The sequence below is a fragment of the Chanodichthys erythropterus genome, chromosome 7, assembly GCF_024489055.1.
Source record: "Chanodichthys erythropterus isolate Z2021 chromosome 7, ASM2448905v1, whole genome shotgun sequence".
Classification (NCBI taxonomy): domain Eukaryota; kingdom Metazoa; phylum Chordata; class Actinopteri; order Cypriniformes; family Xenocyprididae; genus Chanodichthys; species Chanodichthys erythropterus.
The window spans coordinates 35,621,824-35,644,936 of NC_090227.1; the positions used below are offsets into that span (position 1 = coordinate 35,621,824).

General features: G+C 37.2%; 1 protein-coding gene across 1 annotated transcript in view; it reads left to right on the forward strand.

Moving 5' to 3' along the window:
• Positions 1-23,113, forward strand: part of hydin (HYDIN axonemal central pair apparatus protein) — a 73,794-nt gene that overhangs the window by 9,581 nt on the left and 41,100 nt on the right. The window contains exons 7-19 of the mRNA XM_067389397.1: positions 6,995-7,196; positions 7,535-7,715; positions 9,540-9,639; positions 9,960-10,078; positions 10,937-11,160; positions 13,167-13,234; positions 13,343-13,578; positions 15,077-15,177; positions 15,265-15,400; positions 15,531-15,695; positions 16,390-16,542; positions 22,063-22,301; positions 22,409-22,667. Coding sequence (XP_067245498.1) covers positions 6,995-7,196; positions 7,535-7,715; positions 9,540-9,639; positions 9,960-10,078; positions 10,937-11,160; positions 13,167-13,234; positions 13,343-13,578; positions 15,077-15,177; positions 15,265-15,400; positions 15,531-15,695; positions 16,390-16,542; positions 22,063-22,301; positions 22,409-22,667 — 2,183 coding nt within the window. The remainder of the gene's footprint in view (positions 1-6,994; positions 7,197-7,534; positions 7,716-9,539; positions 9,640-9,959; positions 10,079-10,936; positions 11,161-13,166; positions 13,235-13,342; positions 13,579-15,076; positions 15,178-15,264; positions 15,401-15,530; positions 15,696-16,389; positions 16,543-22,062; positions 22,302-22,408; positions 22,668-23,113) is intronic.

Consider the following 23,113-nt stretch of genomic DNA (forward strand, 5'->3'; position numbering starts at 1 on the left):
GTCTTTAACTGCACTGTTCTGTCTGTCCATGAATAATGGACTACAAAGCTAAAGAGTTACCAATGGCCATGTAGTCCCTCTGAAACCATAATGTGTTTAATTACCAATAGCTGGAAGTAAGTAGAGACACTATCTCCTCTAAGCAACACAGGAAAGGATGAGTTACTTAATCTGTCCTACATTTTCAAATGCCTCCCAGCTGTTTTGCTTCGTATCATCTGCCTTATCCAGGCTGCAGAGTTTGCCCATTGACTCTAAAATATGTATAAGGAGCCAAAAAGCCCCGGGTAGCAGCTGCAGCAGTGAGGCAGAGGGGATCCTACCCACTAGTACACACTCAGTGTGACTTCTTCTTATTTAGTGAAAGCTATTTCCTTTCAAGGGACACTTAGGATTCTTCAAAGGATATCCCTCCTATCATTTCTGCCTGTAAATGGGGAATGTATGGAACTTCAGCATGATAAATAGTTTGTTTCATATGTGGTAAAATGTGTATCTCATTTCTTATATTTCACGTTACAAATTGCAGCACAACGCATTATTCGTGGCTTGTTATAGAAACAAAATCTCATTATTGTGGCATTCAGAGACAAGAGATGCAGATGGAGCTGCAAAATGGCAACATTGAGGCTAATATAGATATAAAACAATGTATATTTGCTAGTGAAAACATGGAGCACCAAAGCAAAACAAACACATCAGCTTCGTTGCATGGGTCACGGGTCGCGTTTTCCATTCTGTCTACAGTATATCAAGCTCTCTCTTTTCCTCCCCTATTCAGTAGTCTGCCTTCAGCTCAGACAGCATAACACAATGCATACAAAACATGTCATGAAAATAAATAAGATAATTACTGCTGTGCGTTGAATGATTCGCTAAAATGTGTTGTGCTACTGTAAGAATAAAATACATGACGAGCTTCCTCAGAAATGCCAAAGGATCGGTGGCTATTGTTAAGACAATGCTTTTTCTTTTATTTATTTTGTTCAGTGTATAGTCTAATTAAGGTTTGACATAGGTTAATTGCAGTATGAATGCATGATGTTTTTTGTACAAATGGACTTCCAAATGGAATTCAGTGTTTCTTTTGGTGTTTTCAGACCTGTAGATAGTTTGCTTTGCTGCGATACAGGGGATAAAATTGTTACAATGTTGCAATTTCTTCTTGGTTCGGTTCGCTTTCGCATGGCAACATTTCTAAAGTTTCTAAGTCAGTTACGAGTAAACTGTCATCTCATTGGTTAGAGAGCACCCTATTTATTTTCCTGGATTCCGCACATAGAGGTCATCCATCAGAATTAATAATTTTATTTTATGTGTTTTGGACAGTTGTTCTGAAATATGTTTGCTTTACCAAATTTAAATTAGGCTTTTCACTTAAGGTTAACACACAATTCACACTGAGAGGCATTAGAAAAACAAACACACACAACGTACATTTAATTACCCATTATACATTGTGATACAGCCTGGTTCGTTGGTCCATTGGGCTGGATTGCTTTCTCCACCACAAGCAAACCACTCCAGAGTGTGGTTTTAAGCAGGCAGGAACCATCAGGCATTTTGTTTATTTTTTTGGTGCAGATTTGAGCGCAATTGCCATGTTCATATATGCTGAACTAAGGGAGAAAATGTGACAGGTTCTGAGACAAATGCTCCAAATTAGCCAGATGTGAAAATGCCCTTATTGTATGTTTTGTCATCTCAGATTTGTTTTCCTTTGGTCTGGAGGGCCAAATGTGTATCTCATAGTCTACCCCATGATATAAGCAGACCACTTTCCTTGTCAAGAAGGAGAACTCCCTTATCTTGGCAGGCTTTTTAGAGTGCACTCAAGAGTGAGCTGATGAAGACATCTCACACACACTCTGCAGCACTATGAAAGCTTTCCTCATTTCCCATTCTTCTCCCCTCCCCTCTTTTCTGAACAGCTCCCACAATCCTTCAGCCTGCTGGCAGATGCAGTGTCCCATCAAAGACACAATTTCCTTTGCTCTTTTTTCCCTCTTAAAGCTTCATGCATAGATACAGAGGTTAAATGTCTCTGGCTCATTTGTGAAAAGTGATATCTACAGCAAATTAATCAGTGGAAAGGATGAAAGGGTGAGACTGGGAGCAGAGAAAAGAAAGAAACCACAGCACACAACCTGCCATATCATCTTCTTGATATCATTATTGCAGTTTCGTTTCTTCTACCAATATTGTTATTCTCTCTGTCTGCCTATCAGTCTGTTATCATTCTCCCTCTCTCTTACACTCTTAAAGCCTAGTTTTTTCCCTATACAGCTTCTTTCCTCTCCTTCAAAGGCTGTTGTAGCTTAAACATAAATGCAAATGCTTCTGCAAGTACATCAGCTGTGCAGCAATTACAATGTGCACAGTGTTTAAGATGTGCACTGAGTAACAGCAGTCCTTCTGCTAGGAGACATGCTTGCATAAGTGGATAAGCCACTACAGAGAAAATGCTTCAGGCTCACATCTCCTCTTTCTCACACACTTTAGTCTCTATTGTACATCACAGAAAACGTTTGGTGGAAGTGTTATGTATTGTTTACATTTTGCTAGACACTGTTTCTATTTTTTTGTGGTTTAACCTCAAAAACCTCACAATTTGATGTTTGTATTTGAGAAATTATTGGCTATGATGCCTTGTGAAATTTTTTGTGTGTGTGTGTATGTGTGTGTGTGTGTGTGTGTGTGTGTGTGTGTGAGAGTGTCTGTCAACTAAAATTATCCTCTTCTTTGGAAAACTACAATGATCTCATTTATCAGTGAACATGCACTGATCAAATCTGTCTAATAATGGTAAATGGCCATATATAAAAATTTGTAAATGGCCATATATATTAATTTGTCTAAATAAATGTAAAAATAAATAAATAAATAAATAAAACACTAAAAACTAAAATCAATTAAGTGAATTCATCTGATTTTGTTTAATTCATTATGAAATTTGCTGAAGAATACATTTAACAGTATTACATTATTTGTGATTTTAAATATTAAGCAAGCATTAGATGATGGTAAAGGTAATCTAAATGTAAAAATAAATATAGCTGTGAGCAGCAGTTATCGGGGTTCAATCGCTTTAAGGCCTTTAAGCACATGCGTAAAAAGGTATATATTTTTTAGCAAGTCTGTAACCATCTTGATCATAGATGGAAAAAGACCATTTACAGCAAATACAGGCTATTTAACATAGGAAATATATGGTTTTTAAAGGGGACCTATTATGCCCCTATTATGTAAAATCAGTCTCTGATTTCCCCAGAGTGTATGAGAAGTTTTAGCTCAAAATACCCCACAGATAATTTTTTATAGCATGTTAAAATTGCCACTTTTTGGGGTTGAGCAAAAACGCGCCATTTCAGTGTGTGCCCTCTAAATGCAAATGAGCTGCTCCGCTCGGCCTAAGAGGGCGGAGCTTCACAAGCTCATTCTCCCCTGTCAGGATTCAGTAAATGGAGAGAGCTATGTGAATTAATCCATCCAGCTACAGAACACCTAAAACGCTTGGGAGACATTCTCATCAGTCCAGTAATGGTGGACTGTGTAAACTTGCTGTGAACTCACTCAGGGCGGTTCTATGTTGAAACGGCAGTGTCTGTCAACATTCGTGGGTGGGACCTGTGGCTAATGTGATGTCACACTGCAAGGGATATGGAAACAGCTTGTCCTGAGACACTGCTTATGATTTATGGGGATTGGGGAGTGGTTGGATTTTTAGCATTATAGGTCATGGTTGTGTACACACACTGCCAACACAAATTTATATCCAAACACCATGCAAAAGTGAATTTTGAATAATAGGTCCCCTTTAAAGCTTTTTAACAGTTATCGAGGTTGAGCCAAAAACCTAGGACTAGTTCACCAAAGTTGGTTTTTCAAATAATATTTAACAAACAATTTGATGGACAGCAGCGGTCTTAAAGGCAAAGTTGCTCAGAATGAGGAGTTCTACTATGTGGTATGAATGTCGTGGACATGTGCAAAAAATCTTTAAGCACGTGAAAAACGTGCATGCCAATTTTCAAGTCAGTCGGACTAACGGTTGGGTGGTTATAGCTGTTTTTATGTTTTTTTCTGTTATAGCATTACCAAGTGGCCAGTCACCACGTCCTTTTCCATGCAACCACAGATTGAGCCCGTACACATGTGTATCAAGTTTGGTGAAAATATCTCTTTCAATTCACCATTCACCATTTTAGTAAAAGTGGCTCCGCCCACTTCAAACATTTTTTCAGCTCTTAGGGACCATGAATCTAAATTTCAGCTTTTTTTTTGATAATTATTGACAATCAGACTCCAGAGAATCTTGAACCACTGGTTTGGTTCTGATCAGGCCAAAAACCTAGGACTAGTTCGCAAAAGTACGTTTTTCAAAAAATGTAAAATACCCAAAAATCCGAGGCATGCATTTTTGTCTGTCTTGAGCCAAGGATTCCAATGATATAAGACACTAGAGCCTATGCCTAACATTTTAGGAGTTAAAAGTGATTTTGTACTTTTAACCACTGAAAGCCCCCATTAGGCTGAACAGGTGAGCCTTGGTGACGTTGTAGATGGTGTGAGTACTACCAGCCCTCAAAGTTTCAAGTCTCATTGACTTACGGTTTGGTCTGCCCGATCACTTTGAGGGGAGAATGCTGATCCTTTGAAAATGTAACAATTACAATAGAGTTTCAGCGCTGTGCGCTTGAACCCCTAAATATATCCAATATCAACCAATACTCATGATAAATCCAAAGAATTACTATTATCATCCAATAACCATTATGGTATTGATTTGTTGTTCTCATTTATCAACATATATGCTTTAACTTTACAATAAAGTTATTGTAAACCTATTGTCTTTCCAACATCCACAGCAGCCTCATTAGGCTGTGTACTGGATCATTTTGCATTGAAGACAGTCGTTGTATTTTGAAGACCTCGTGTACAAAAAAGACAAACAGGTGAGGGGTTAATTATATCCAGTACACCTGATACCATGAAGGTCTCGATGGGATGAGATGAAGGAGGGTGGGGAATGTCTTAACAATCTGAAATGCCTCTGGTGACCTGTCTGTTTGTGTCCAAGAGCTAGGGCCCCTCCAGACTAGAGTCATCAGAGAGAGACACATGCTGAGAAAAATAAAAGTATTCTCTCTAGAATGTGTGCAAGAGTTGCAAACGTTTTACATATATGTACAGACAAAAACATATGTGAATGCATATGTTCATACATGCAATATGTTAAGTGAAAAGCGCATGTACTCGTGATGTTTAGGCTTTGAAGCGTGCTAAAACAGCCAATAAATGTAACAGCTAAAATTTGTTTCTCTACATTATCCACCAGTTTATCTCTGATGGATTTCTTTGTTGTCAGTTTGTTTACATGGTCTTGAAGAATTGTCTCATAAATTTGCACCACTCCTCCCCAGCTCTGTGTTTGTCAGTCAGCACAATCATATTAGATATTCCAAATGCAATACAGTACATCCAGAGCAGAAGATTTATAGTCCAAGATCAATGTTTACCTGGTATATATCATTTTATAGTGAAAAGGATTGCTGTTTTATGTTTTGTTTGAGTACTTTTTTCAGTTTTGTGTGGGTGCAGGAGTAAGTGTGCTGACATTATGGACAAGGCAGGGTTGTGGTAGTCTACTAAGCATGACGCTCCTGCTTTGAATGTAGCCAAACTAGTAAAACAAATAAAATTGCAGGTAAATATATGTAAGCCAGAAGCACTTCTGATTTGAGCTTTTGTTTTGAATTTTACTTGTGTTTTGTTCGTTGCTGATTGGTTTTGTTGAGGTCATGTGATTGCATTTCATTGGGGAGCTCTTGTCCTGATGGACGTTCACAGTCATTGCAGCACAACAGCTCCACCATGGTAACAAACAAAGAACACAGACCTCTATTTGTTTATATGTAGCGCCACCACCATGGTGACTAAAAAAGATCACACAGCCTCTGTTATACAATTGCCTAATTGTAAATTTTTATGCTTGCTAGGGAATTGATGGGGACGTTTCTATTTCTAAAAAAGTGCTATTGATGCCCCATGTGTGCCCCCATGCTTTACTATTCTTAAAACAATGCAAAATACTGAACTAGGACACTTTATTTTTTAGATTTAACTTTATTTAGTCTGTAATTAATTAATTAGTCAAAAATTATGCAGTTTTTTCATAAATTATAAATTTTGCTTTCATGGTTAATGTAGACAATGTAGAAAATATAATTTAGTCTTTGTCTACTATGACAGCATCTTTTTTATTGCTGTCAGTTAGTTAAATAGCCATCATTATGTTTAAACTTTTATTTGCATCATTAAAGGGTTAGTTCACCCAAAAATGAAATTCACCCTCATGTTGTTTCAAACCCGTAACACCTTCGTTCATCATCATTCATCAATTAAGATACTTTTGATGAAATCCAAGAGGTTTCTGAACCACCCATAGGCAGCAACATCATTGCAACTTTCAAGGTCCAGAAAGGTAGTAAAGACATCATTAAAATAGTCCATGTGACTACAGTGGTTCAACCTTAATGTTATAAAGCGACGAGAATTCTTTTTGTGTGCAAATATGAAACAAAAATAACAGCTTTATTCAACCATTTCTTCCCAGACTCTGAGAATGACAGGGAAGAGAGGAAATTGTTGAATAAAGTCATTATTTTTGGTTTGTTTTATGCACAAAATGTATTCTCGTCAGTACGTGGTGTGCTACAATGATTTTTGCTAGTTATGTATAGAATTAGCCATTTTTGCTCTCAACTCCATAACATTCAGCCTTCAACATTTTAAATGTAACAGGGATTGCACAAATCTTTAGAAGATAAAATGAATGGATGGTTTCATAGGAATGACCCACCAATACTCTAGAGTTGTAGAAATATTCACATTCTTTGTTTGATGTTGTACTGTAAGTCTTGTGTTAACACTATACTGTCTTCATACAAACCTTTTACTTTGATATGTCTGTCAACCTTATGACTCTTTTTAGGAGAAGACATCCATATCAGCCTCTATGGAGATTCCACAGATATAAATGTAGGATTGGACAAGAACCATGTGATGGTGGAGAAAACCTACATCTCTTTGGCTTCCTACCAGAAAGTAGCAATAAGGAACAAGAGTGATACCATTGTGCATTTCCAGTGGAAGAACTTTGCCACTGAGGATGAAGAGGAACGGGACAAATTAAGGTTTGACTAGTTAACCTCTATTAGCTTGAAGTGTTTTTATTGTAGCTATAATTTGACTTTTTCTAACTATGTGTTTAGAAAGATACAATTTTTAGAGTTTATCCTAAAATTCAAGTAGGTGACATGGTCACGTCTAAATGAAAAATTCTGTTGACAGCATCTGAGGTGAATTTGTTTTTCAAACCAAAAGACAAGTGAAACATTTTCACTGGTAATGAATAATGACAGAAGGTTCATCTTTTTTAAATTAACTATTCTTTTAACATTATGAATGTGTAGGCATGTATTTGCATGTCAATCTGTGTTTGTGTCAATTTTTACTCTTTCTACTATTGTAGGCTTTCTTCAGATCTGCATCAAGAAGTAGATGATAAGATGGAGCAGTTTCTGACAGAAAACACGGATCCTTCTTTGCGAGCTTGTCTTTCGCTGTTTTCCCATACCCTCCAGGAGGGACTCGTGCAAACTCAGCAGCAACTTTTGTCTCTGGATGACCAGGACATCATCATGAGACCCCTGGTGTGTTACTCACAACTAGACACATGACAAGCTTCAGCATTTTAGATTTCAGTTTACCCCGATGCAATATTGCATAACCAGCAATTAAATCAGAAACCTAGGATGTCCTTGTACCGTATAACCATATGCCTAAACATATGGTGGAAACCAAACTTAGACATCACTCCACTCAGCCAAGCAATTTAAAAGATACTGAGCTTGTTTTTAATTAGACAAGAGGGTTTGTTATGTGGGTGAGAGTTAAATATGATTTACTTAATGAAATTGTAGTTCTAATTGTGAATTGGAAGTTTTAAATTTTTACTTATAACACTTTGTGCGTGCAATTCCTAAATTCTGTTTTGTACTAAATAACGCATTGGTTATGCACCTAGTTCTGCTGCATTTGAGTCTTTGTAAGTTTTTGCATGTCTGCAGTTGATGCAGAATGTATGCAACGGTGCCAGCTCAGCACTTTGTTTTTCCATGTGACCAAACACATACCCTTCAAAAGACACATCCAACAACAGTGTTTTGTGTTAATTCTGTCACCTTGCTATGACTTTCAGCCTCTTAAAGGCACACAGCAAACTGCAGTGATCCCATTTCTCTCTGCACCTCACATTTTCTTTCATCTAATGTACACTTTATGTATAAGACAGAAACAAATGCAGCTATAAGGAAGGATATAAATGCAGCTTTTTGAAACCAGGTTTATGCAGCCTTAGGCAAGAAAAGACAGAGACAAAGCAAAACAAAACAGATCGGTATCCCCTCTGCTTGGATGTGAGCATCTGTTTACATGCAGTAGAGCCTGATCGCACCTGCTCCGTCAATTTTCTGTCAAGCACTGCCTGGTGACACAACATGCTGTTTGTTCACTAGTGATTTAGCTAACATTTTTATCCAATGCATTTGGAAGGCCAACCCCCCTGGAGAACCCTAATTGTAAGTGACTTGCTGAAGAGCGCAGTGGTGATAAGAGACCTTGGTATCTCCCAAGTTTATTGATGCATCACCTGCTGGGATCATACCTGTGAAGTTTGTGTCACCAGTTCTGATTGTTAGGCTTTCACCACTTTGGATGTGTCACTGCTTCAGGGAGTGGTGTACAATGACAACACATTTTCGTCATTTTTTTTTTTTTTTTTTTACATCACTCCTGTCATAACAATAATAATAATAATGCCTTTACCATGAATTACTGGTAAATAATATGATATTGATATTATTTATTATCTTGTGTCATAAACACTACCATTCAAACGTTTAGGGTCAGTAAGACTTTTTTTTTAAGTAATGAATACTTTTATTATGTAATGATGCATTAAATTGTTCAAAAGTGACAAAAAAGACTTACATTTTTACAAAAATTTCTGAATTAAATAATTCAGCTTTAATTATTCAGGAATAAATTACATTTTAAAATATTCTTCAATAGAAAATACGTTTTTTTTTTTTTTTTATTAATGCTGTCAAATGATTAATCGCGATTAATCGCATTCTTTGTCTATATAATATATGTGTGTGTACTGTATATATTTAATATGTATATATAAATATAAAATATAAATTATATATAAATATATACGCATGTATACATTGGAAATATTTCTTATTATATATACATGTATGTGTGTGTATTTATATATACATAATAAATATACACAGTACACACATTATTATGTAAACCTTTATTTTGGATGTGATTAATTGCGATTTTGACAGCACTAGAATTTTTTAAAAACTTTGCTTTACACTTATATAACAAATAACATCTGTTTAAATCAATCAAAATCAATTTGTTATGTGTTCTCACTGTTGACTTTACTGTTTTGTTTACAGAAGGGAGAAATCTGGCCCAACAGCACTGCAGAGGTGATCATCATCTTCAAACCGCAGGAAGCCAGGATCTACCAGCAGACTGTTTACTGTGAAATCACTGGTACTTACACCATGATAACAGCTGTTGTTTTAAAATAAATCACTTTTGGCTGTCACAGCTATGATGCTCATGCATTGTTTTCTAACAATGCAGTGGAATATTTGCATGTGGTGCTTAGGCCCATCTGCAGACCTGGAGATCAGGTTTGCATTTTTTTGCATGTTTGAGTAAGGTAAAACAATATTCTAGTTGCTTGGATCAGTAGTGACCTAGAAAGTCAGACTGTTGATATTGTAACCAGTGAAATTTAACAGCCTGTTTCATTATGCTAACCTCTGCTTTTTTTTGGTTTCTCATTTGAATGCTCTGTACTTATACAGGTCGTGAATCTCGGTTGCCACTCTGCATACAGGGAGAGGGTGTAGGCCCAAAACTGCAGTTCAACTTTGACTTTCTAGACATGGGAAACATTGTCATTGGCTCCAAACAAAGCTATAAGGTACAATTGTAGAAAACCTCTCAGATTTCATCAAAAATATCTCAATTTTTTTCGGAAGATAAACAAAGGTCTTATGGCTTTGGAACAACATAAAGTACTTAATGACAGAAATTTTATTTTTGGGTGAACTAACCCTTTAAGTAGCTGCATGACACACTAAAGGTGCAAATGGGTCCATTCTGACATCATATTTTACTAATTAAACATTTTATATTAGAGTCAGTAAGTGCTGCAACTGATTGCAGTTTGTAAGTGTTATTGTCTCCTTCTTAACCTTCAGCACAGTCTAAAAGACCCTTAGCGTTACCTCCTCAAAATCATTACACAGACTAAAGCATGTAGTCATGGTGGGGGAAAAATATTGATGTAACAGAAGAACCCTTCAAAGAATTGATTTACTGTGAAGCTATAGCAAGCAGGATCTCACATCAAATTTAATCAGGATGTTGCTCACAATCTGCCAAGTGTAGCATTGACTCAACGGCAGTTTTAATTGAATAATAAAAGCCCCTTATTATTACAGAGTCTTGAAATAGACCAGTGTTTGGCTCAGTTTGAATACACTCCATGTTGAATTATGCAAACATTGTGGCTTTCCAATTCCTTTTGTTATTTGAGCTTTTGCATGATCCCAATAATATAATTGTCCTGAAAGTTTTGGATTGTTGGTTTGAGTCTGATTTGTCCCTATGGGCCTCTTTTTGAGGTAGTATCCAAGTGTATGATTAAACAGCGTAAACTGATCCCACCGGTGAAAGAATGAAACAATTGGATGTTCAGTCTGTGCAGGCATAAACATTGAATCTACAGACCTTCTTTCTTTTGTGTTCCTTCTCTCTGTCTGTTTTCTCTTCTTAGCTACTTCTGAGCAACAAGGGACTGATAAAGGGTGTGTATAAACTAGTGCAACCCAATACAGTGCTGGGGCTTTGCTTTTCCTTCAACCCCTCTGAAGGCATGATCCCACCCGGAGCCTCCCAGACACTGGAGGTCCACTTCTCTTCTGACAAACTGGGCGTCTTCTCTGAAGAGTTACACTTCAGTGTGGTGGGAAACCCAGAGCATGTCATTGTCACATTCAGGTAAACCTTCAGCAAAACAAAACACCGGTCACGAATTAGAAGTCTAAAACAAGAAATTTTAGGCATTTTAATCATTTTCTTACCAGAAGAGACACTTGTTTTCTCTCATGCTAGACACTATTTATCACCTTATCAAATTCTGTCATAAATGAAATATTAGCTAAACATGAAAAAGTCAAATGTCTTGCTTGATATCTGTTATAGTAAATTCATCTCTTTTGTCTTGAATTGCTAATTTTCCTTAACACTAGTACATGTTTCCAGCCAGTCCCCATTGCTTTTCACCGTTATGTACTAATGGCAGTTTTAAAACATTAACCAAACTGTGACTTTATGTTAGATTGCCTGTCCCATTTACACCCTGGTAGGCAACATACTAAGAAAAGGTCATAGTAAAATCTTTTTATAATTATACAATTTTATTTATACATAGCCAGATTCTTTATTATGTTCTGAGTAGGTACTTCTTTTAAACAAGTAATTACTTTGCGACCATTGAATGTTCTATATAGTATGAATCTGTGTAGTAATGTATTCTGGACATACTTCATTCATCGTGTTGTCATTGTCATGTGATCTACCTGCATGAGCTGCGTTGCTTTACTGCCATTCTCAAATCCTCTCCTGTGGCCTCATGAGATAGTAAAGTGTTCATTAGATGTGCACTTTAGAATCTCCCAAGAAGTAGTAGGTCCTCAAGGTACTTTTTGACTTGTGTTTTATGAATACAGTGAATTAGGACTTACTACTCTTTAGGGCTTTTCACACTGCGCTTAACCTCGAGTTATCGTCGTTCTAAACAATGCTTTTAACCCCGGGTAAAGGAAAGTTACACATTTGTAATTTGAAGCGGGGTTAGCACTGCTTTTTTCCCAGGGTTATGAAACCCTGCTCCAGAGAAGGGTTATCACCACTTTTTCAGTGTTAATCCCGCATTGCGGTGCCAAACTTGTACAGTGTGAAATGATGTGATGTTAGAATGTTACAACTAGACACTTAGCACCATACAACCAATTGCGTGCTCATATTTGCCTGGTTTGGACAGTCACAGAAACACTGCACATTGTATATAAACAGTATATTCAAAGTCTGAGAGGAAAAATATCTGAAGAAGAGACCATTTAATTTTTACTTTTATAGTCCGAAAAGTCCATTCAGTATAAACTAGATAGTACAGTAGGCAATATGAGGATGTGCAATGTTAGAGCTTTTATGTAAACAGGTCGCATGCTGCGTTTATCCAATCAATGACACTGACACTGCAAATATGCAAATAAGAATGTTAACACAGGGTTTAGGAATGTACAATGTTAAACGTCATCTTATGAATACCCAGGATTAATGACTAACCCTGGGGTAAATTATGAGCAGTGTGAAATGTGAAGTAAGAAAACCCAGGATTCCGTTTACCTGGGGTTTAGAATGACCCAGGGTCAACTATTTCAAGTGTTAAAAGCCCTTTTATGTACAATTGTTCATATACTAAATAGCAGGGAATTATGCATATTCAGAGACAACCTTAGTATTGCTTGAGCGTAACCAGAGTTAGAACAGTTAAGATATCCTTTTCCTGATGCAAAGATTGCCCTATATTGTACATCCTTCCTTTTAATCAACCCCTTTTATGACTATTAGCAAAAACCATCAATGTTTCTCCTTCACTCTTCGTTGTTTTAATCATTAGCTTATGGCTGAATCTGTATAGGCTGAACCTTAATTAAATGAGCGAAGCAGAGCTCTGCTGAAATTTTTCAAACAAACTAGCACAAGCCATTTCCCCTTTGATTAAGATGGATTACCATTGAAAGTGCTGAATGTAGACATTACTAAACTACCACTCTGCCTTGTCATCTAAAAACAATGCCACTCAATCCTCGTTCCACTGGACTTCACCTCAACAGCCTTTTAGTTTTGTATAATTACTTGTAGTGTAGCATTTTCATTGGCTTTCATTCTTGTTGAGTAGATTTTTTTTTAAAGTTTCCTCATCCCTTCATCTCTTGCAGGGGGTGTTTAATTGGGCCTACATTCCACTTCAGTGTCCCAGAGCTCAACTTTGGGGAGGTGTCCTTTGGTAAATGAACTTGCACTATCCACTTCATCAATCAGGATCGAAGTTAGTATTTAATGCTTGTTTTGCATATTAGTTGTGTAATCAGAAATCTTCTATCACTGACCCAAGGGTTTCCACAAATGCTGACATGTCGTCTTAGCAACACTTCAGTGGTGCCCATGAGCTTTGGACTGCGGATCCCCGGAGATGGCACAGGACAGGCGAGCAGTACCAGCACAGACCAGGTCGCTCATCTGAACAGAAATGAATGGGGACTGGGAGACAAAACTGAAAGAAGACCGAAAGAGTTTATCTTATCACCCAGCACTGGCACCGTTCGTGCTATGGCTGAAATAGATATCCAGGTATGTTTGCTCTTTCTGATTCTAAGCTGAGCTGTCAACGCATTATCTCGCTGAATACCTCAAAACGATTTGAATCAATTTCCCTATGCAAAAGCAGAAGTGGCCTGTCAAGATGTTCCCTATGACCTGTCCGGGCCACAAACATCAACAGTCTCCCAAGAGATGAGAAACTTTGGTCTTTAAAACTAAGTGCAACCTTAAATGTCCGTTCAGAGCAGACCTTTAATCCCTATTAAACCTCAGACAGCTTGGACTTTTTAAAAAAACGAGCTGCTGTATTCCATTAATAGAAAAATGGGAGGTGGAATATATTGGAAAAGGTGATAAATGAGAACACTAGCCCCTGCCTCTCTCTCTCTCTATAGGGCTGTGATTATCTCTCCCATGCTCCTTTCACTGGTTGCCAGGTACCTAGCATACCTGTCATGTGCTGGTCTTTTCCCATCAATGGGAGCTGTCAGCACTTTGGAGGGCTAATCTGTTGGATGTGTCCGCCTGTCTTTGTGCTTTCTGTGGATGTGGGTGTCTCCTGTCAGTGTGCAAATGTGTCTCTCCCACTATGTGACACAAGTGTGGCTCACTGTGCTCTAATGAGGCCTCAGCACAAGAATACATATTAGGGGCTTGTGGTTAGTCATATTAGTGGAATGGGACAATATTCCCAGATGCATCACACAGCTGGCCGGCAGCCTCCCAGACATGTTAGCATAATAAAAGAAAAGCACCTGGAGAGTACTTTGCCGTTCTTCTCAGGCGGTTACATTTCACGCTGACAGTTGTCTGTGATCCCGTATGTGCGATTTCAAAGCACTTAAAGGACTGCAAGGAGAGGAATAATGCAATCTGAACAGTTTGGAATAACATGAGTGCTATATTTAGGCAAGCAGCTGTTAAATCTGTTCAAAGCTGTGTTAAGAGTCATATAAACAATGACATAGTTAAGTGGGTTTGTTTTATAAAATAAAGACGGAGATCTAAAATCTTATGGAGAATATAAATTACCATTCAAAAGACTGGGGCCAGTAAGAAGCAAGGATTAGCAAGGATGCATTAAATTGATCAAATGTGAAAGTAAAGACTTTTAAATTGTTACATACAAATTTTTATTCAAATAAATTCATTTTTTCTGAACTTTCTATTCATCACTGTATCCTAGGGAAAAACTAACATGATTTCCCACAAAAATATGAATCAACTGTTTTCTACATTGATAATAAAAAGAAATTGAGCACCAAATCAGGATATTTAAAGGATTTCTGAAGGATCATGTGACACTGAAGACTGGAGTAATGGCTGCTGGACAATAAATTACATTTTCAAAAAATATATTCAAATAGAAAACAGTTTTTTTAAATTGTAATATTTCAAAACATTTTACTGTATTTGATCAAATAAATGCAGACTTGGTGAGCATAAGAGACTTCTTTCAAAAACGTACAAAAAATGTTACAGACTCCAAACGGTATTGAACTGTAGTGTATATGTGTTTGTTTTTCAGTTAACCTTTTGCTCCAACACGGTGCAAGACTACAATCTGTCTTTAGTGCTGGATGTTCAAAGTGTTGGAGAGGAGGTTTTAGCTCTCCCAATCAAAGCTAGGTAATATATACAGTACACTTTCATGGGGAAAATAAAATAGTCTTGCTGTTTTCCATTCACAAAACTTATGTCTGAATATCCTGGTAGATGTGTTGTGCCTGATGTGGTCCTCAAGAGCCCAGTTCTTCAGTTCCAGCACTGTTTCCTGGGTCATTCCTACGAGCAATCCGTTGATCTCATTAATGATACTGACCTCCCTGCGTGCTATGGACTTCTGCCTCAGGTGATTCCTCCTAATCAAGTAAAAGTCATTGTGTTTTCTATTGCAGCACTTTAAAATGTTCTATAGAGACATTAGAGATAAGTGTTTTGATATTTAAGCGTTGGCTGCATGTTTCTGTTTCTGATTGCAGCCTTATGAGGAAGACCCTGCTCTTCTTTATTCGAGTCCTCATGCACGAGGAATCATCCAGCCATACAGCACAGTACAGATTCCATTATTTCTTCAGGCCAAGACCGTGGGAAGCCTACAGGAAACAGCACACATTGCTATACTTGGACGTCAAGACTCACCTTTGGTGAGTATATGCACGTATGACATGCAAGTGCATGTTGTGACATTAGTGTTTATTTAACACTAGCACTCAAAAGTTTGGGGTTGGTAAGATTTTTAATGTCTTTAATAGAAGTCTCTTATCCAAGACTGCATTTATGTTATCAAAAATACAGTAAAAACAGTAATATTATGAAGTATTATTACAATTCGAAATAATTCAGCAGCCATTACTGACACTGTTATGATGTGCATAAAAAAAAAAAAAAGATATCTCAGAATGAACTGTTTTTGCTTAATACCAGCACATTACTATAACAAAATGCTAAAGAATACACAGTATAGAACAAAAGTTGGATTTTTTTTAGTTTCAGGAAGGGTGGAAGGCTGTTGGATCAGAAGCCGCATTTTCACATGAGAGTCGACAGATCCTCTCTTCAGCTATTACATGAGATGCTGCGCAAAACATCTTCCCTCTTTCTTTACTAGTGCTATCATCAATCATCAGCCACTGCTTACATTAAAATGATTAAAATGGATCATTTCATGCGTATACTGCTTTTTCTCTTCATCAGAGTTTGTTTACTTTTAATAGATCTGTTATAACAGTTTCTGTTGCAGTATCCCATTGACGTTCTTCCAGTGGAACATCACAAAAATGTAATTTTAATACTTTTTTTGCTAAAAATGTTTGATATATGAAATTATTTTCTCCATAGGAGCTCCTCCTGTCCTGTGTTGGCCAGGGACCTTCTGTCTCTGTCACTGCTGCCAAGCTGAACTTTGGCTGCATTCCCGTGCTGACTGATGTCACAAGGACTTTGCAGCTGTCAAACGACTCCCCAATCCCAGCCAGATTCCTTGCTCAAATGGTGGGTTCTAATGCGACAGAAGGGATGAAAAGCTTTAGTACTGTTTCCCTAGGGCCTTATAATGTCAGTTTCCTCACCTGATGCCCAATCGACTGTTTTCTTACTCTGGGTCCAAATCATAGTCTTCTCTGCATAACTTGTGAATGCTTTTTTAGATTAGATTAAATAAGAGTTAGCGTAATACCTCCATATGCCAAGTCCTAATTTCTCCTAATTTCCATTTTTCCATTTTCATTTTTCTTTATATTAAATAAGCTCCTTGATTCTCAGCACTGATATTTTTGGCATTAGGCTTTGTTTAATTAATCGCTGTAAGGATTGTGTAAGGCCCGCCTAATGGGTCCAATGACGGTTTCCCACAGGACAGGGAAGGTCTAAGCGTGTATGCCTTTTCAGCGTCTCTGTGAAGCTCACTTAATTTCACTCGTTTAATCTGACTCCAATTTCAAATGATTCTTACATGTAGGTTGTGTTTCCAATTAGAAATTAATCATTTGTTATGTATTAATTTAGATATTCGATTATTCTGATTACCTTATATTTTCAATTATTCCGTTCACTGCAGTCCCGGTATCGCTTTAGAAGAGTTACTTCGGCCGATTTGAGCACTCTTCCCGGACACAAACTCGTCAGTCTGACCTTAAACATTGGATGCAGGGTAAATATCTACCTTTAAGTCGGTTGCGCTCTGCTTACTCGTAACAAAAAGCATAGTTTTGATATATTTACGAAAACTGCAACTTATTTAAGGCAGTGATTGTCAGAAATCGAAATGGACTTAATTGACGTGCCCTATGCTCCATCTATTAAACCTTTCGTATGACCAATCCTGAACACAGATTTGAGGAAATACCTTCGCTTTGATCTACTAGAAATAATGGATTAAGAATAATACAGAATCAACCAAATATAACATTTTATTTGTCAAGTAAAAATATATCATGCCAATTACATTACAATTGCAAGCCAATTCAGAAATGATAAATGCATAACATCGATTACTCAAAGAAATGCATATACACAGGGATGGGTGAATGTCCTCAGACATTCACCCATCTCTGGGGGGCCTCTCCTACAGATGATCCCACATGACTGCTTTGCTCTTTACCTTTTATACCAGAACCAGAACAAAAGGATCGTAAATGTTTATTACACCAACACCTGTTTTGGGGGAGAGGAGAAGAGACACCACCCAAAAAGAGGACAGAATTTTCCTTAATTTTCCATCTTCTTCATAATTCTAGTGACTGCTATGAAATTGAGACCGTTTTACCAATCGCACTGAGACAAATTAAATGATACCAAACATGAAAAGGGAAAAACAATAGATACAAAAGTTACATTATATGTTTTGAATAACTTTCAATGACTAGAGGCAGGGGGAAGGAGAGTGTGTGTGTGTGTGTGTGTGTGGGTGTGGGTGTGGTGGGGGGAGGCGTTGTCCTTTTGGAGTGGGGGCAAGGTGTTGTCCATTGCTACTTCTTTGAGATCTTCTTTCCAGATTAAAGTTTTATTACTTTATTGCAGGACGCTTTTTCTCAGTTTTTGTTTAGCAGGAAAATCAGGCCTTACAATTGCATGCAACCACACACACATACACCAAGAAACTTGGACAATACAGACAAACTCATTCAGATATTCAGGGCATCCTAGATAGCGTCGACACTCATTGGTAAACTGATCCGGTCTTCTCCTCCAAGGCCGAGGACTTTCATAAGCCCAGAGTTTTTACCAAACATTTTCCAGCTTTAGTCGATCCTGAATTTCATTACAAGCGCTCAATAGCGTGGCTGAGTGCCAGGCAGATGCTGACAGGAGTGTGTTGTGAATTGAAAATACTCAAAATGCAGTCTTTCGCTTTTATGCGTCCATCTGTTCATGTAGTTTCTGGGTGTTTCGGAAAGATATGTCTCTCCTGAGACTGACTTTTGGTTCCATCGTAAAGCTCTACAGCACAATGAAGTTTAAAGCAATCAATGGTGTTAAACCTTCTAATGCAGGTCTGATCTGATTATTGAAATTTCAGCTGGCTTGTTCTTCACTGGATTCCTCTCTCAAGGGGAAGTTGCCCCAACCTCGATCTAGCTCCCTATCGACCGGCTCGTCTATCTCTCTTCCCCTCGTCTATCTCTCTCCTACTTGCTTTGCCATTTCTCTTTCAAATAAAGACTTACGGAGTGATATATTTCTCCCTGACCCCCTTTAGTTCAGTGCAGTTCAAATGATAGGGCCCTTTCTCTACCCTCTACCTACTAATTTGTAGTTTCCTTCCTCCAAGGGCAGCCTACTGCTGGTGATGATTGTGTTGAAGCACAAGCCATTGGCAAACTTTTTTGTCAATTTAAACAAATACTATTACATTCTAAAGGATCATGTGACCCTGAAGACTAGAGTAATGGCTGGTTAAAAGTTACTGGAATAAATTACATTTTAAAATATATTATTTTAAATGTTAATAGTATTTCACAATTTTACTCCTTTTGCTGTATTTTTGATCAAATAAATTCAGCCTTGGTCAGTCTTTTCAAAAACTTTTAAAAATCTTACCCCCAAATTTTGAACAATAGCATATGTGAATCAGTGCTGTCAAACAATTAATTGCGATTAATCACATCCAAAATAAAAAACTGTTTACATAATATTTGTGTTTGTACTGTGTATATTTATTATGTATATACTATATAAATACACACATGCATGTATATATTTAATAAAAATAGATTATATTTATATATAAGATATTAATATTTATATATATTGTAAATTATATAGGTGTATACCTATAAATATTTCTTAAAAGTATACATGTATGTGTGTGTATTTATATATACATAATAAATATACACAATACACACAAACACATATTTTACGTAAACACAAACTTTTATTTTGGATGTGATTAATCGTTTGACAGCACTAAATATATTAAGTTTGTTCAGGGTTATGCAATAATATGTTATGAATATCATAATGTTTCTTTGGAAATCACAGCATTGCCTACATTATAATATATTTCAAAGGGACCCTTATATAAAGTGTTACCAAAACCCTTTACTACCCATGATGATCGTATTCAGTATATTTCTGCAGAATTATTCATGTGGCTCTGCTGTGGCTCACAGTTGAGTGAATATGAGATATGAGTGTGACTCCTCCTGATTGGCCTCTAACACACCGTCTGCCTCACAAACACACTTTGCCACACAGGTACTGCATAACTCAGAGTTCATATCAACAAAAAAAATTGCTGCCAATTTATCTATGTGAGGTGTTTGCACAATTTTCTGGAATACTTGATTCTGATTGGACAGTTTTACAATGCAGTCAAATATGTTTTTGTGGTATGACTACTAAATTGCAGCCATGTAACAAGTGGGATAATGTACATTCTGATGGTCTTAATGTCTTAGATTGTGCACACTGAAATGGGAAATTCTTTACCTTCAATTTCCTCTCTACAATCTACTCACTTAGTTTTTCCCTTTGAAGACTGTAGGAGAGCAAAATGGAAATGATGATAAATGTGCTAAAAGCTATGCTCAGCCATCAGGATGAGCCACACTCTTTAAGATAAATAAAACGCTATTAATCAGAAACCCTTAACACACCAACACCCATTCTCCTTATTCAGTCAGAAAATCCCAATTAAAAGTTAATGTGCAGGACATCAATCATTTGGCCGCATTATGAAAATTGATTTGAATCCTTCGCCAAAAGTTATGGAAAGCAGTGGTACAAATTAAGCAGCTGGTGGGTTGCACTTTTGCATGCAAAGACAAGCTTGCACTTTTTTTCACATTGGTTTATTTCTTGTTATGAGAAAATGAAAGGAAATAATGAAAGTAGGGAGAAAAAGTAGGACAGAGAGGAGGCACTTAACAACTGGGGTTTGAGAGGAAAAAAATGCTTATGCATATCCTCCATGCCAATACCCCATTGTATGAGCAGCGGTGCATCCGAAAATCGCATACTGTCTGAGTAGGTACTACATTGGAATTTGAATTTACTTTGCGACTATACTTTAAAAGAAAGTATGTTCTATTTAGTATGAATATAGATGTACTACATCAGCCATATTGTTACTGTTACGTGACCTACAGTTGAGTTGCTTCACTGCCATTCATAAATCCTCTCCTGTGGCCTTGTAGGATAGTTAAGTGCCCATCTCTGTGGAAGTAGTAGGTCATATGGGTACTTTTCACCTACTGTTTTTCAAATACTATCTATTTGGAATACTCTTTCTCAGATGCAGAAGAAGTGTTAGCCAGATGTGAGATTCTTGGCTCATTTAAAGCACAAACAGCATCCTTCTATTAGCCATTCAGTACTCATTATAAAACTGATACATTATTCCAATTCCTTTATACTATCGCCTTTGTCTTTCCTACTCCCTTCAGATAAAGAGAGTCTTGCTGGCAGCACAAGGGATATAGAAACACTTACGTTTGCGTTATCGCTACATGGCTGCTCATTTAAAACCCTGTTCAATTACAAGACTGAGATAAGATTTTGCTGAACGGATTTTGAGTGGCAGCTACTTGTGTTGGAGCCAACCGGGAGGGAATGATCATTAATATTTCTCATTACCCATTAGAAAACTCACCCACTGTGGGATCATTTCCCCTGGACATTACATAAGACACAGAAGAATCAGTCCGCACAACATAAGGGAGTTTGCCATTGTTTTGTGCTTGTGATTTTTTTTTTTCCCATGTGACTTGTATTGGACTATACTGCATATTGTATGAAGTTGAACTGATAGATGCTTTATTGTGTAACTACTGTATATTAACCCATTTGATCCCAAAGTATTCCTAGTTAGGTGAGTGTTTGTATTTTACTCATTATATTGGCCAGTGAAACAAACTTTTAGTGAAAGTAAGTGACTATTCTTGGTCACAGTTGTAACTGAGAGAAGAGTACAGTAAGACCAAAGTTGTTAAAAATTATTATAGACACTACTGTTCAAAAATTTGAAAAAAAAGAAAAAAATATATTTCAAATAAATGCTATTCTTTTGAACTTCAAAGAATTCTGGAAAAAAAAGCCAGTTTCCACAAAAATATTAAGCAGCACAACTTTTCAGCATTGATAATAATAAGAAATGTTTCTTGAGCAGCAAATCGGTATAGAATGTTTCCAAAAAGAATCATGTGACACAGGACTGGAGTAATGATACTTAAAATTCAGCTTTGCCATGATATTCAAATAGAAAGCAGTTAGTTTAAATTATAATAATATTTCACAATATTACTGTTTTTACTGTTTTTGATCAAATAAATGCAGCCATGATGCAAGACATCTTTGAAAAACATTGAAAATATTACTAACCCCAAACTTTTGAATGGTAGTGTTTTTTTTTTTTTTGTAAGTTAGTGAGAATAATTGTCATTTAAACTTTATCTGTATAAAATTATTAGAATGTTTCAATGTTTATTATCCTTTTTTGCTGTCATTTGTGTAAAGCTACACAGTGAAATTAGTGATTTTGTGCTGTAACGTGTATGTGAATGTTGATAGGTGAAGAACAGGTCTCACTGGCGTGTGGATCCCAATGAAGGGGAAATTCTTCCAAAGGAGAGTCTGGAATTGAAGTTGATAGCCCATTTGAATGACACCGTACCCTTCCAGGATGAACTGTTGCTGGAAATCCAGGACAGCCAAAATTTTAACATTCCTGTGTTGGCCAAAGGAAAGGGCACCACCATAGTCACTGACCGCCCTTTTGCTCCTAGCCTGGATTTGGGAACCCACTTCAGGTAAATCAACCAACCACATGCAGATGTCTGTTCTTGAGTTTTGCCATTTACAATGACATGAGTCCGCTTAATTTTCAGTTAAATTATTAAATCTTCTGGTCTTCTAGTTCCGGCCCATGTCAGTATGCCTTCAGAATTACTAATCGAGGACGTCGCACTCACCAACTATTATGGACCACAGAGGGGTTTCCACAGCTTAACAAAAGAGACATTCTGTCACCTAACAAGTCTAGGAACAAAAAAAGCAAGAGTTTACAAACTTCAGATAAAGAAGGCCCTGTCTTCAGCTTATCTCCTGCACGTTTATCACTTCCTCCTGGCCACTCAGCTGACATGCTGCTAGAGGGATCCTCTGACGTCCCCAAGGTACCTATATCAGAACTTTTTCTTATGGGCATCAGCTATTAATCGTCTCTAATTGATGAATAGACAACATCCTTTGCAACAATTCCAATTATGTTGGTCAACAGCAGTTCCGACACAACCGGCTAAAGTTTGAATACTATGGTGATGAAGGTCCCGAAAGTCGCATTTGATCCTCTTTTAGTGGAGCCATACAGAGCTGTGCATTGACTTCCTCTCTAGAGCATTACAGAGATGCATGCCTCCTTGAGTCCTTATTGATTTAATGGTAAATTAGAGATGAGAGAAGGTGAGAAGTGAATATAGGCCTGCCCTGCTGCATCCCACGCTGGGTTGCTGCATTGCATAGCCATCAGTCGGTGTGACGGCTCTTAGGCATCATAGAGAAGGGCTCTGTTTTAGTGCATTTCTGACAAGGCAGAGCAGGGTTTCTAAAAATTAAACTATCA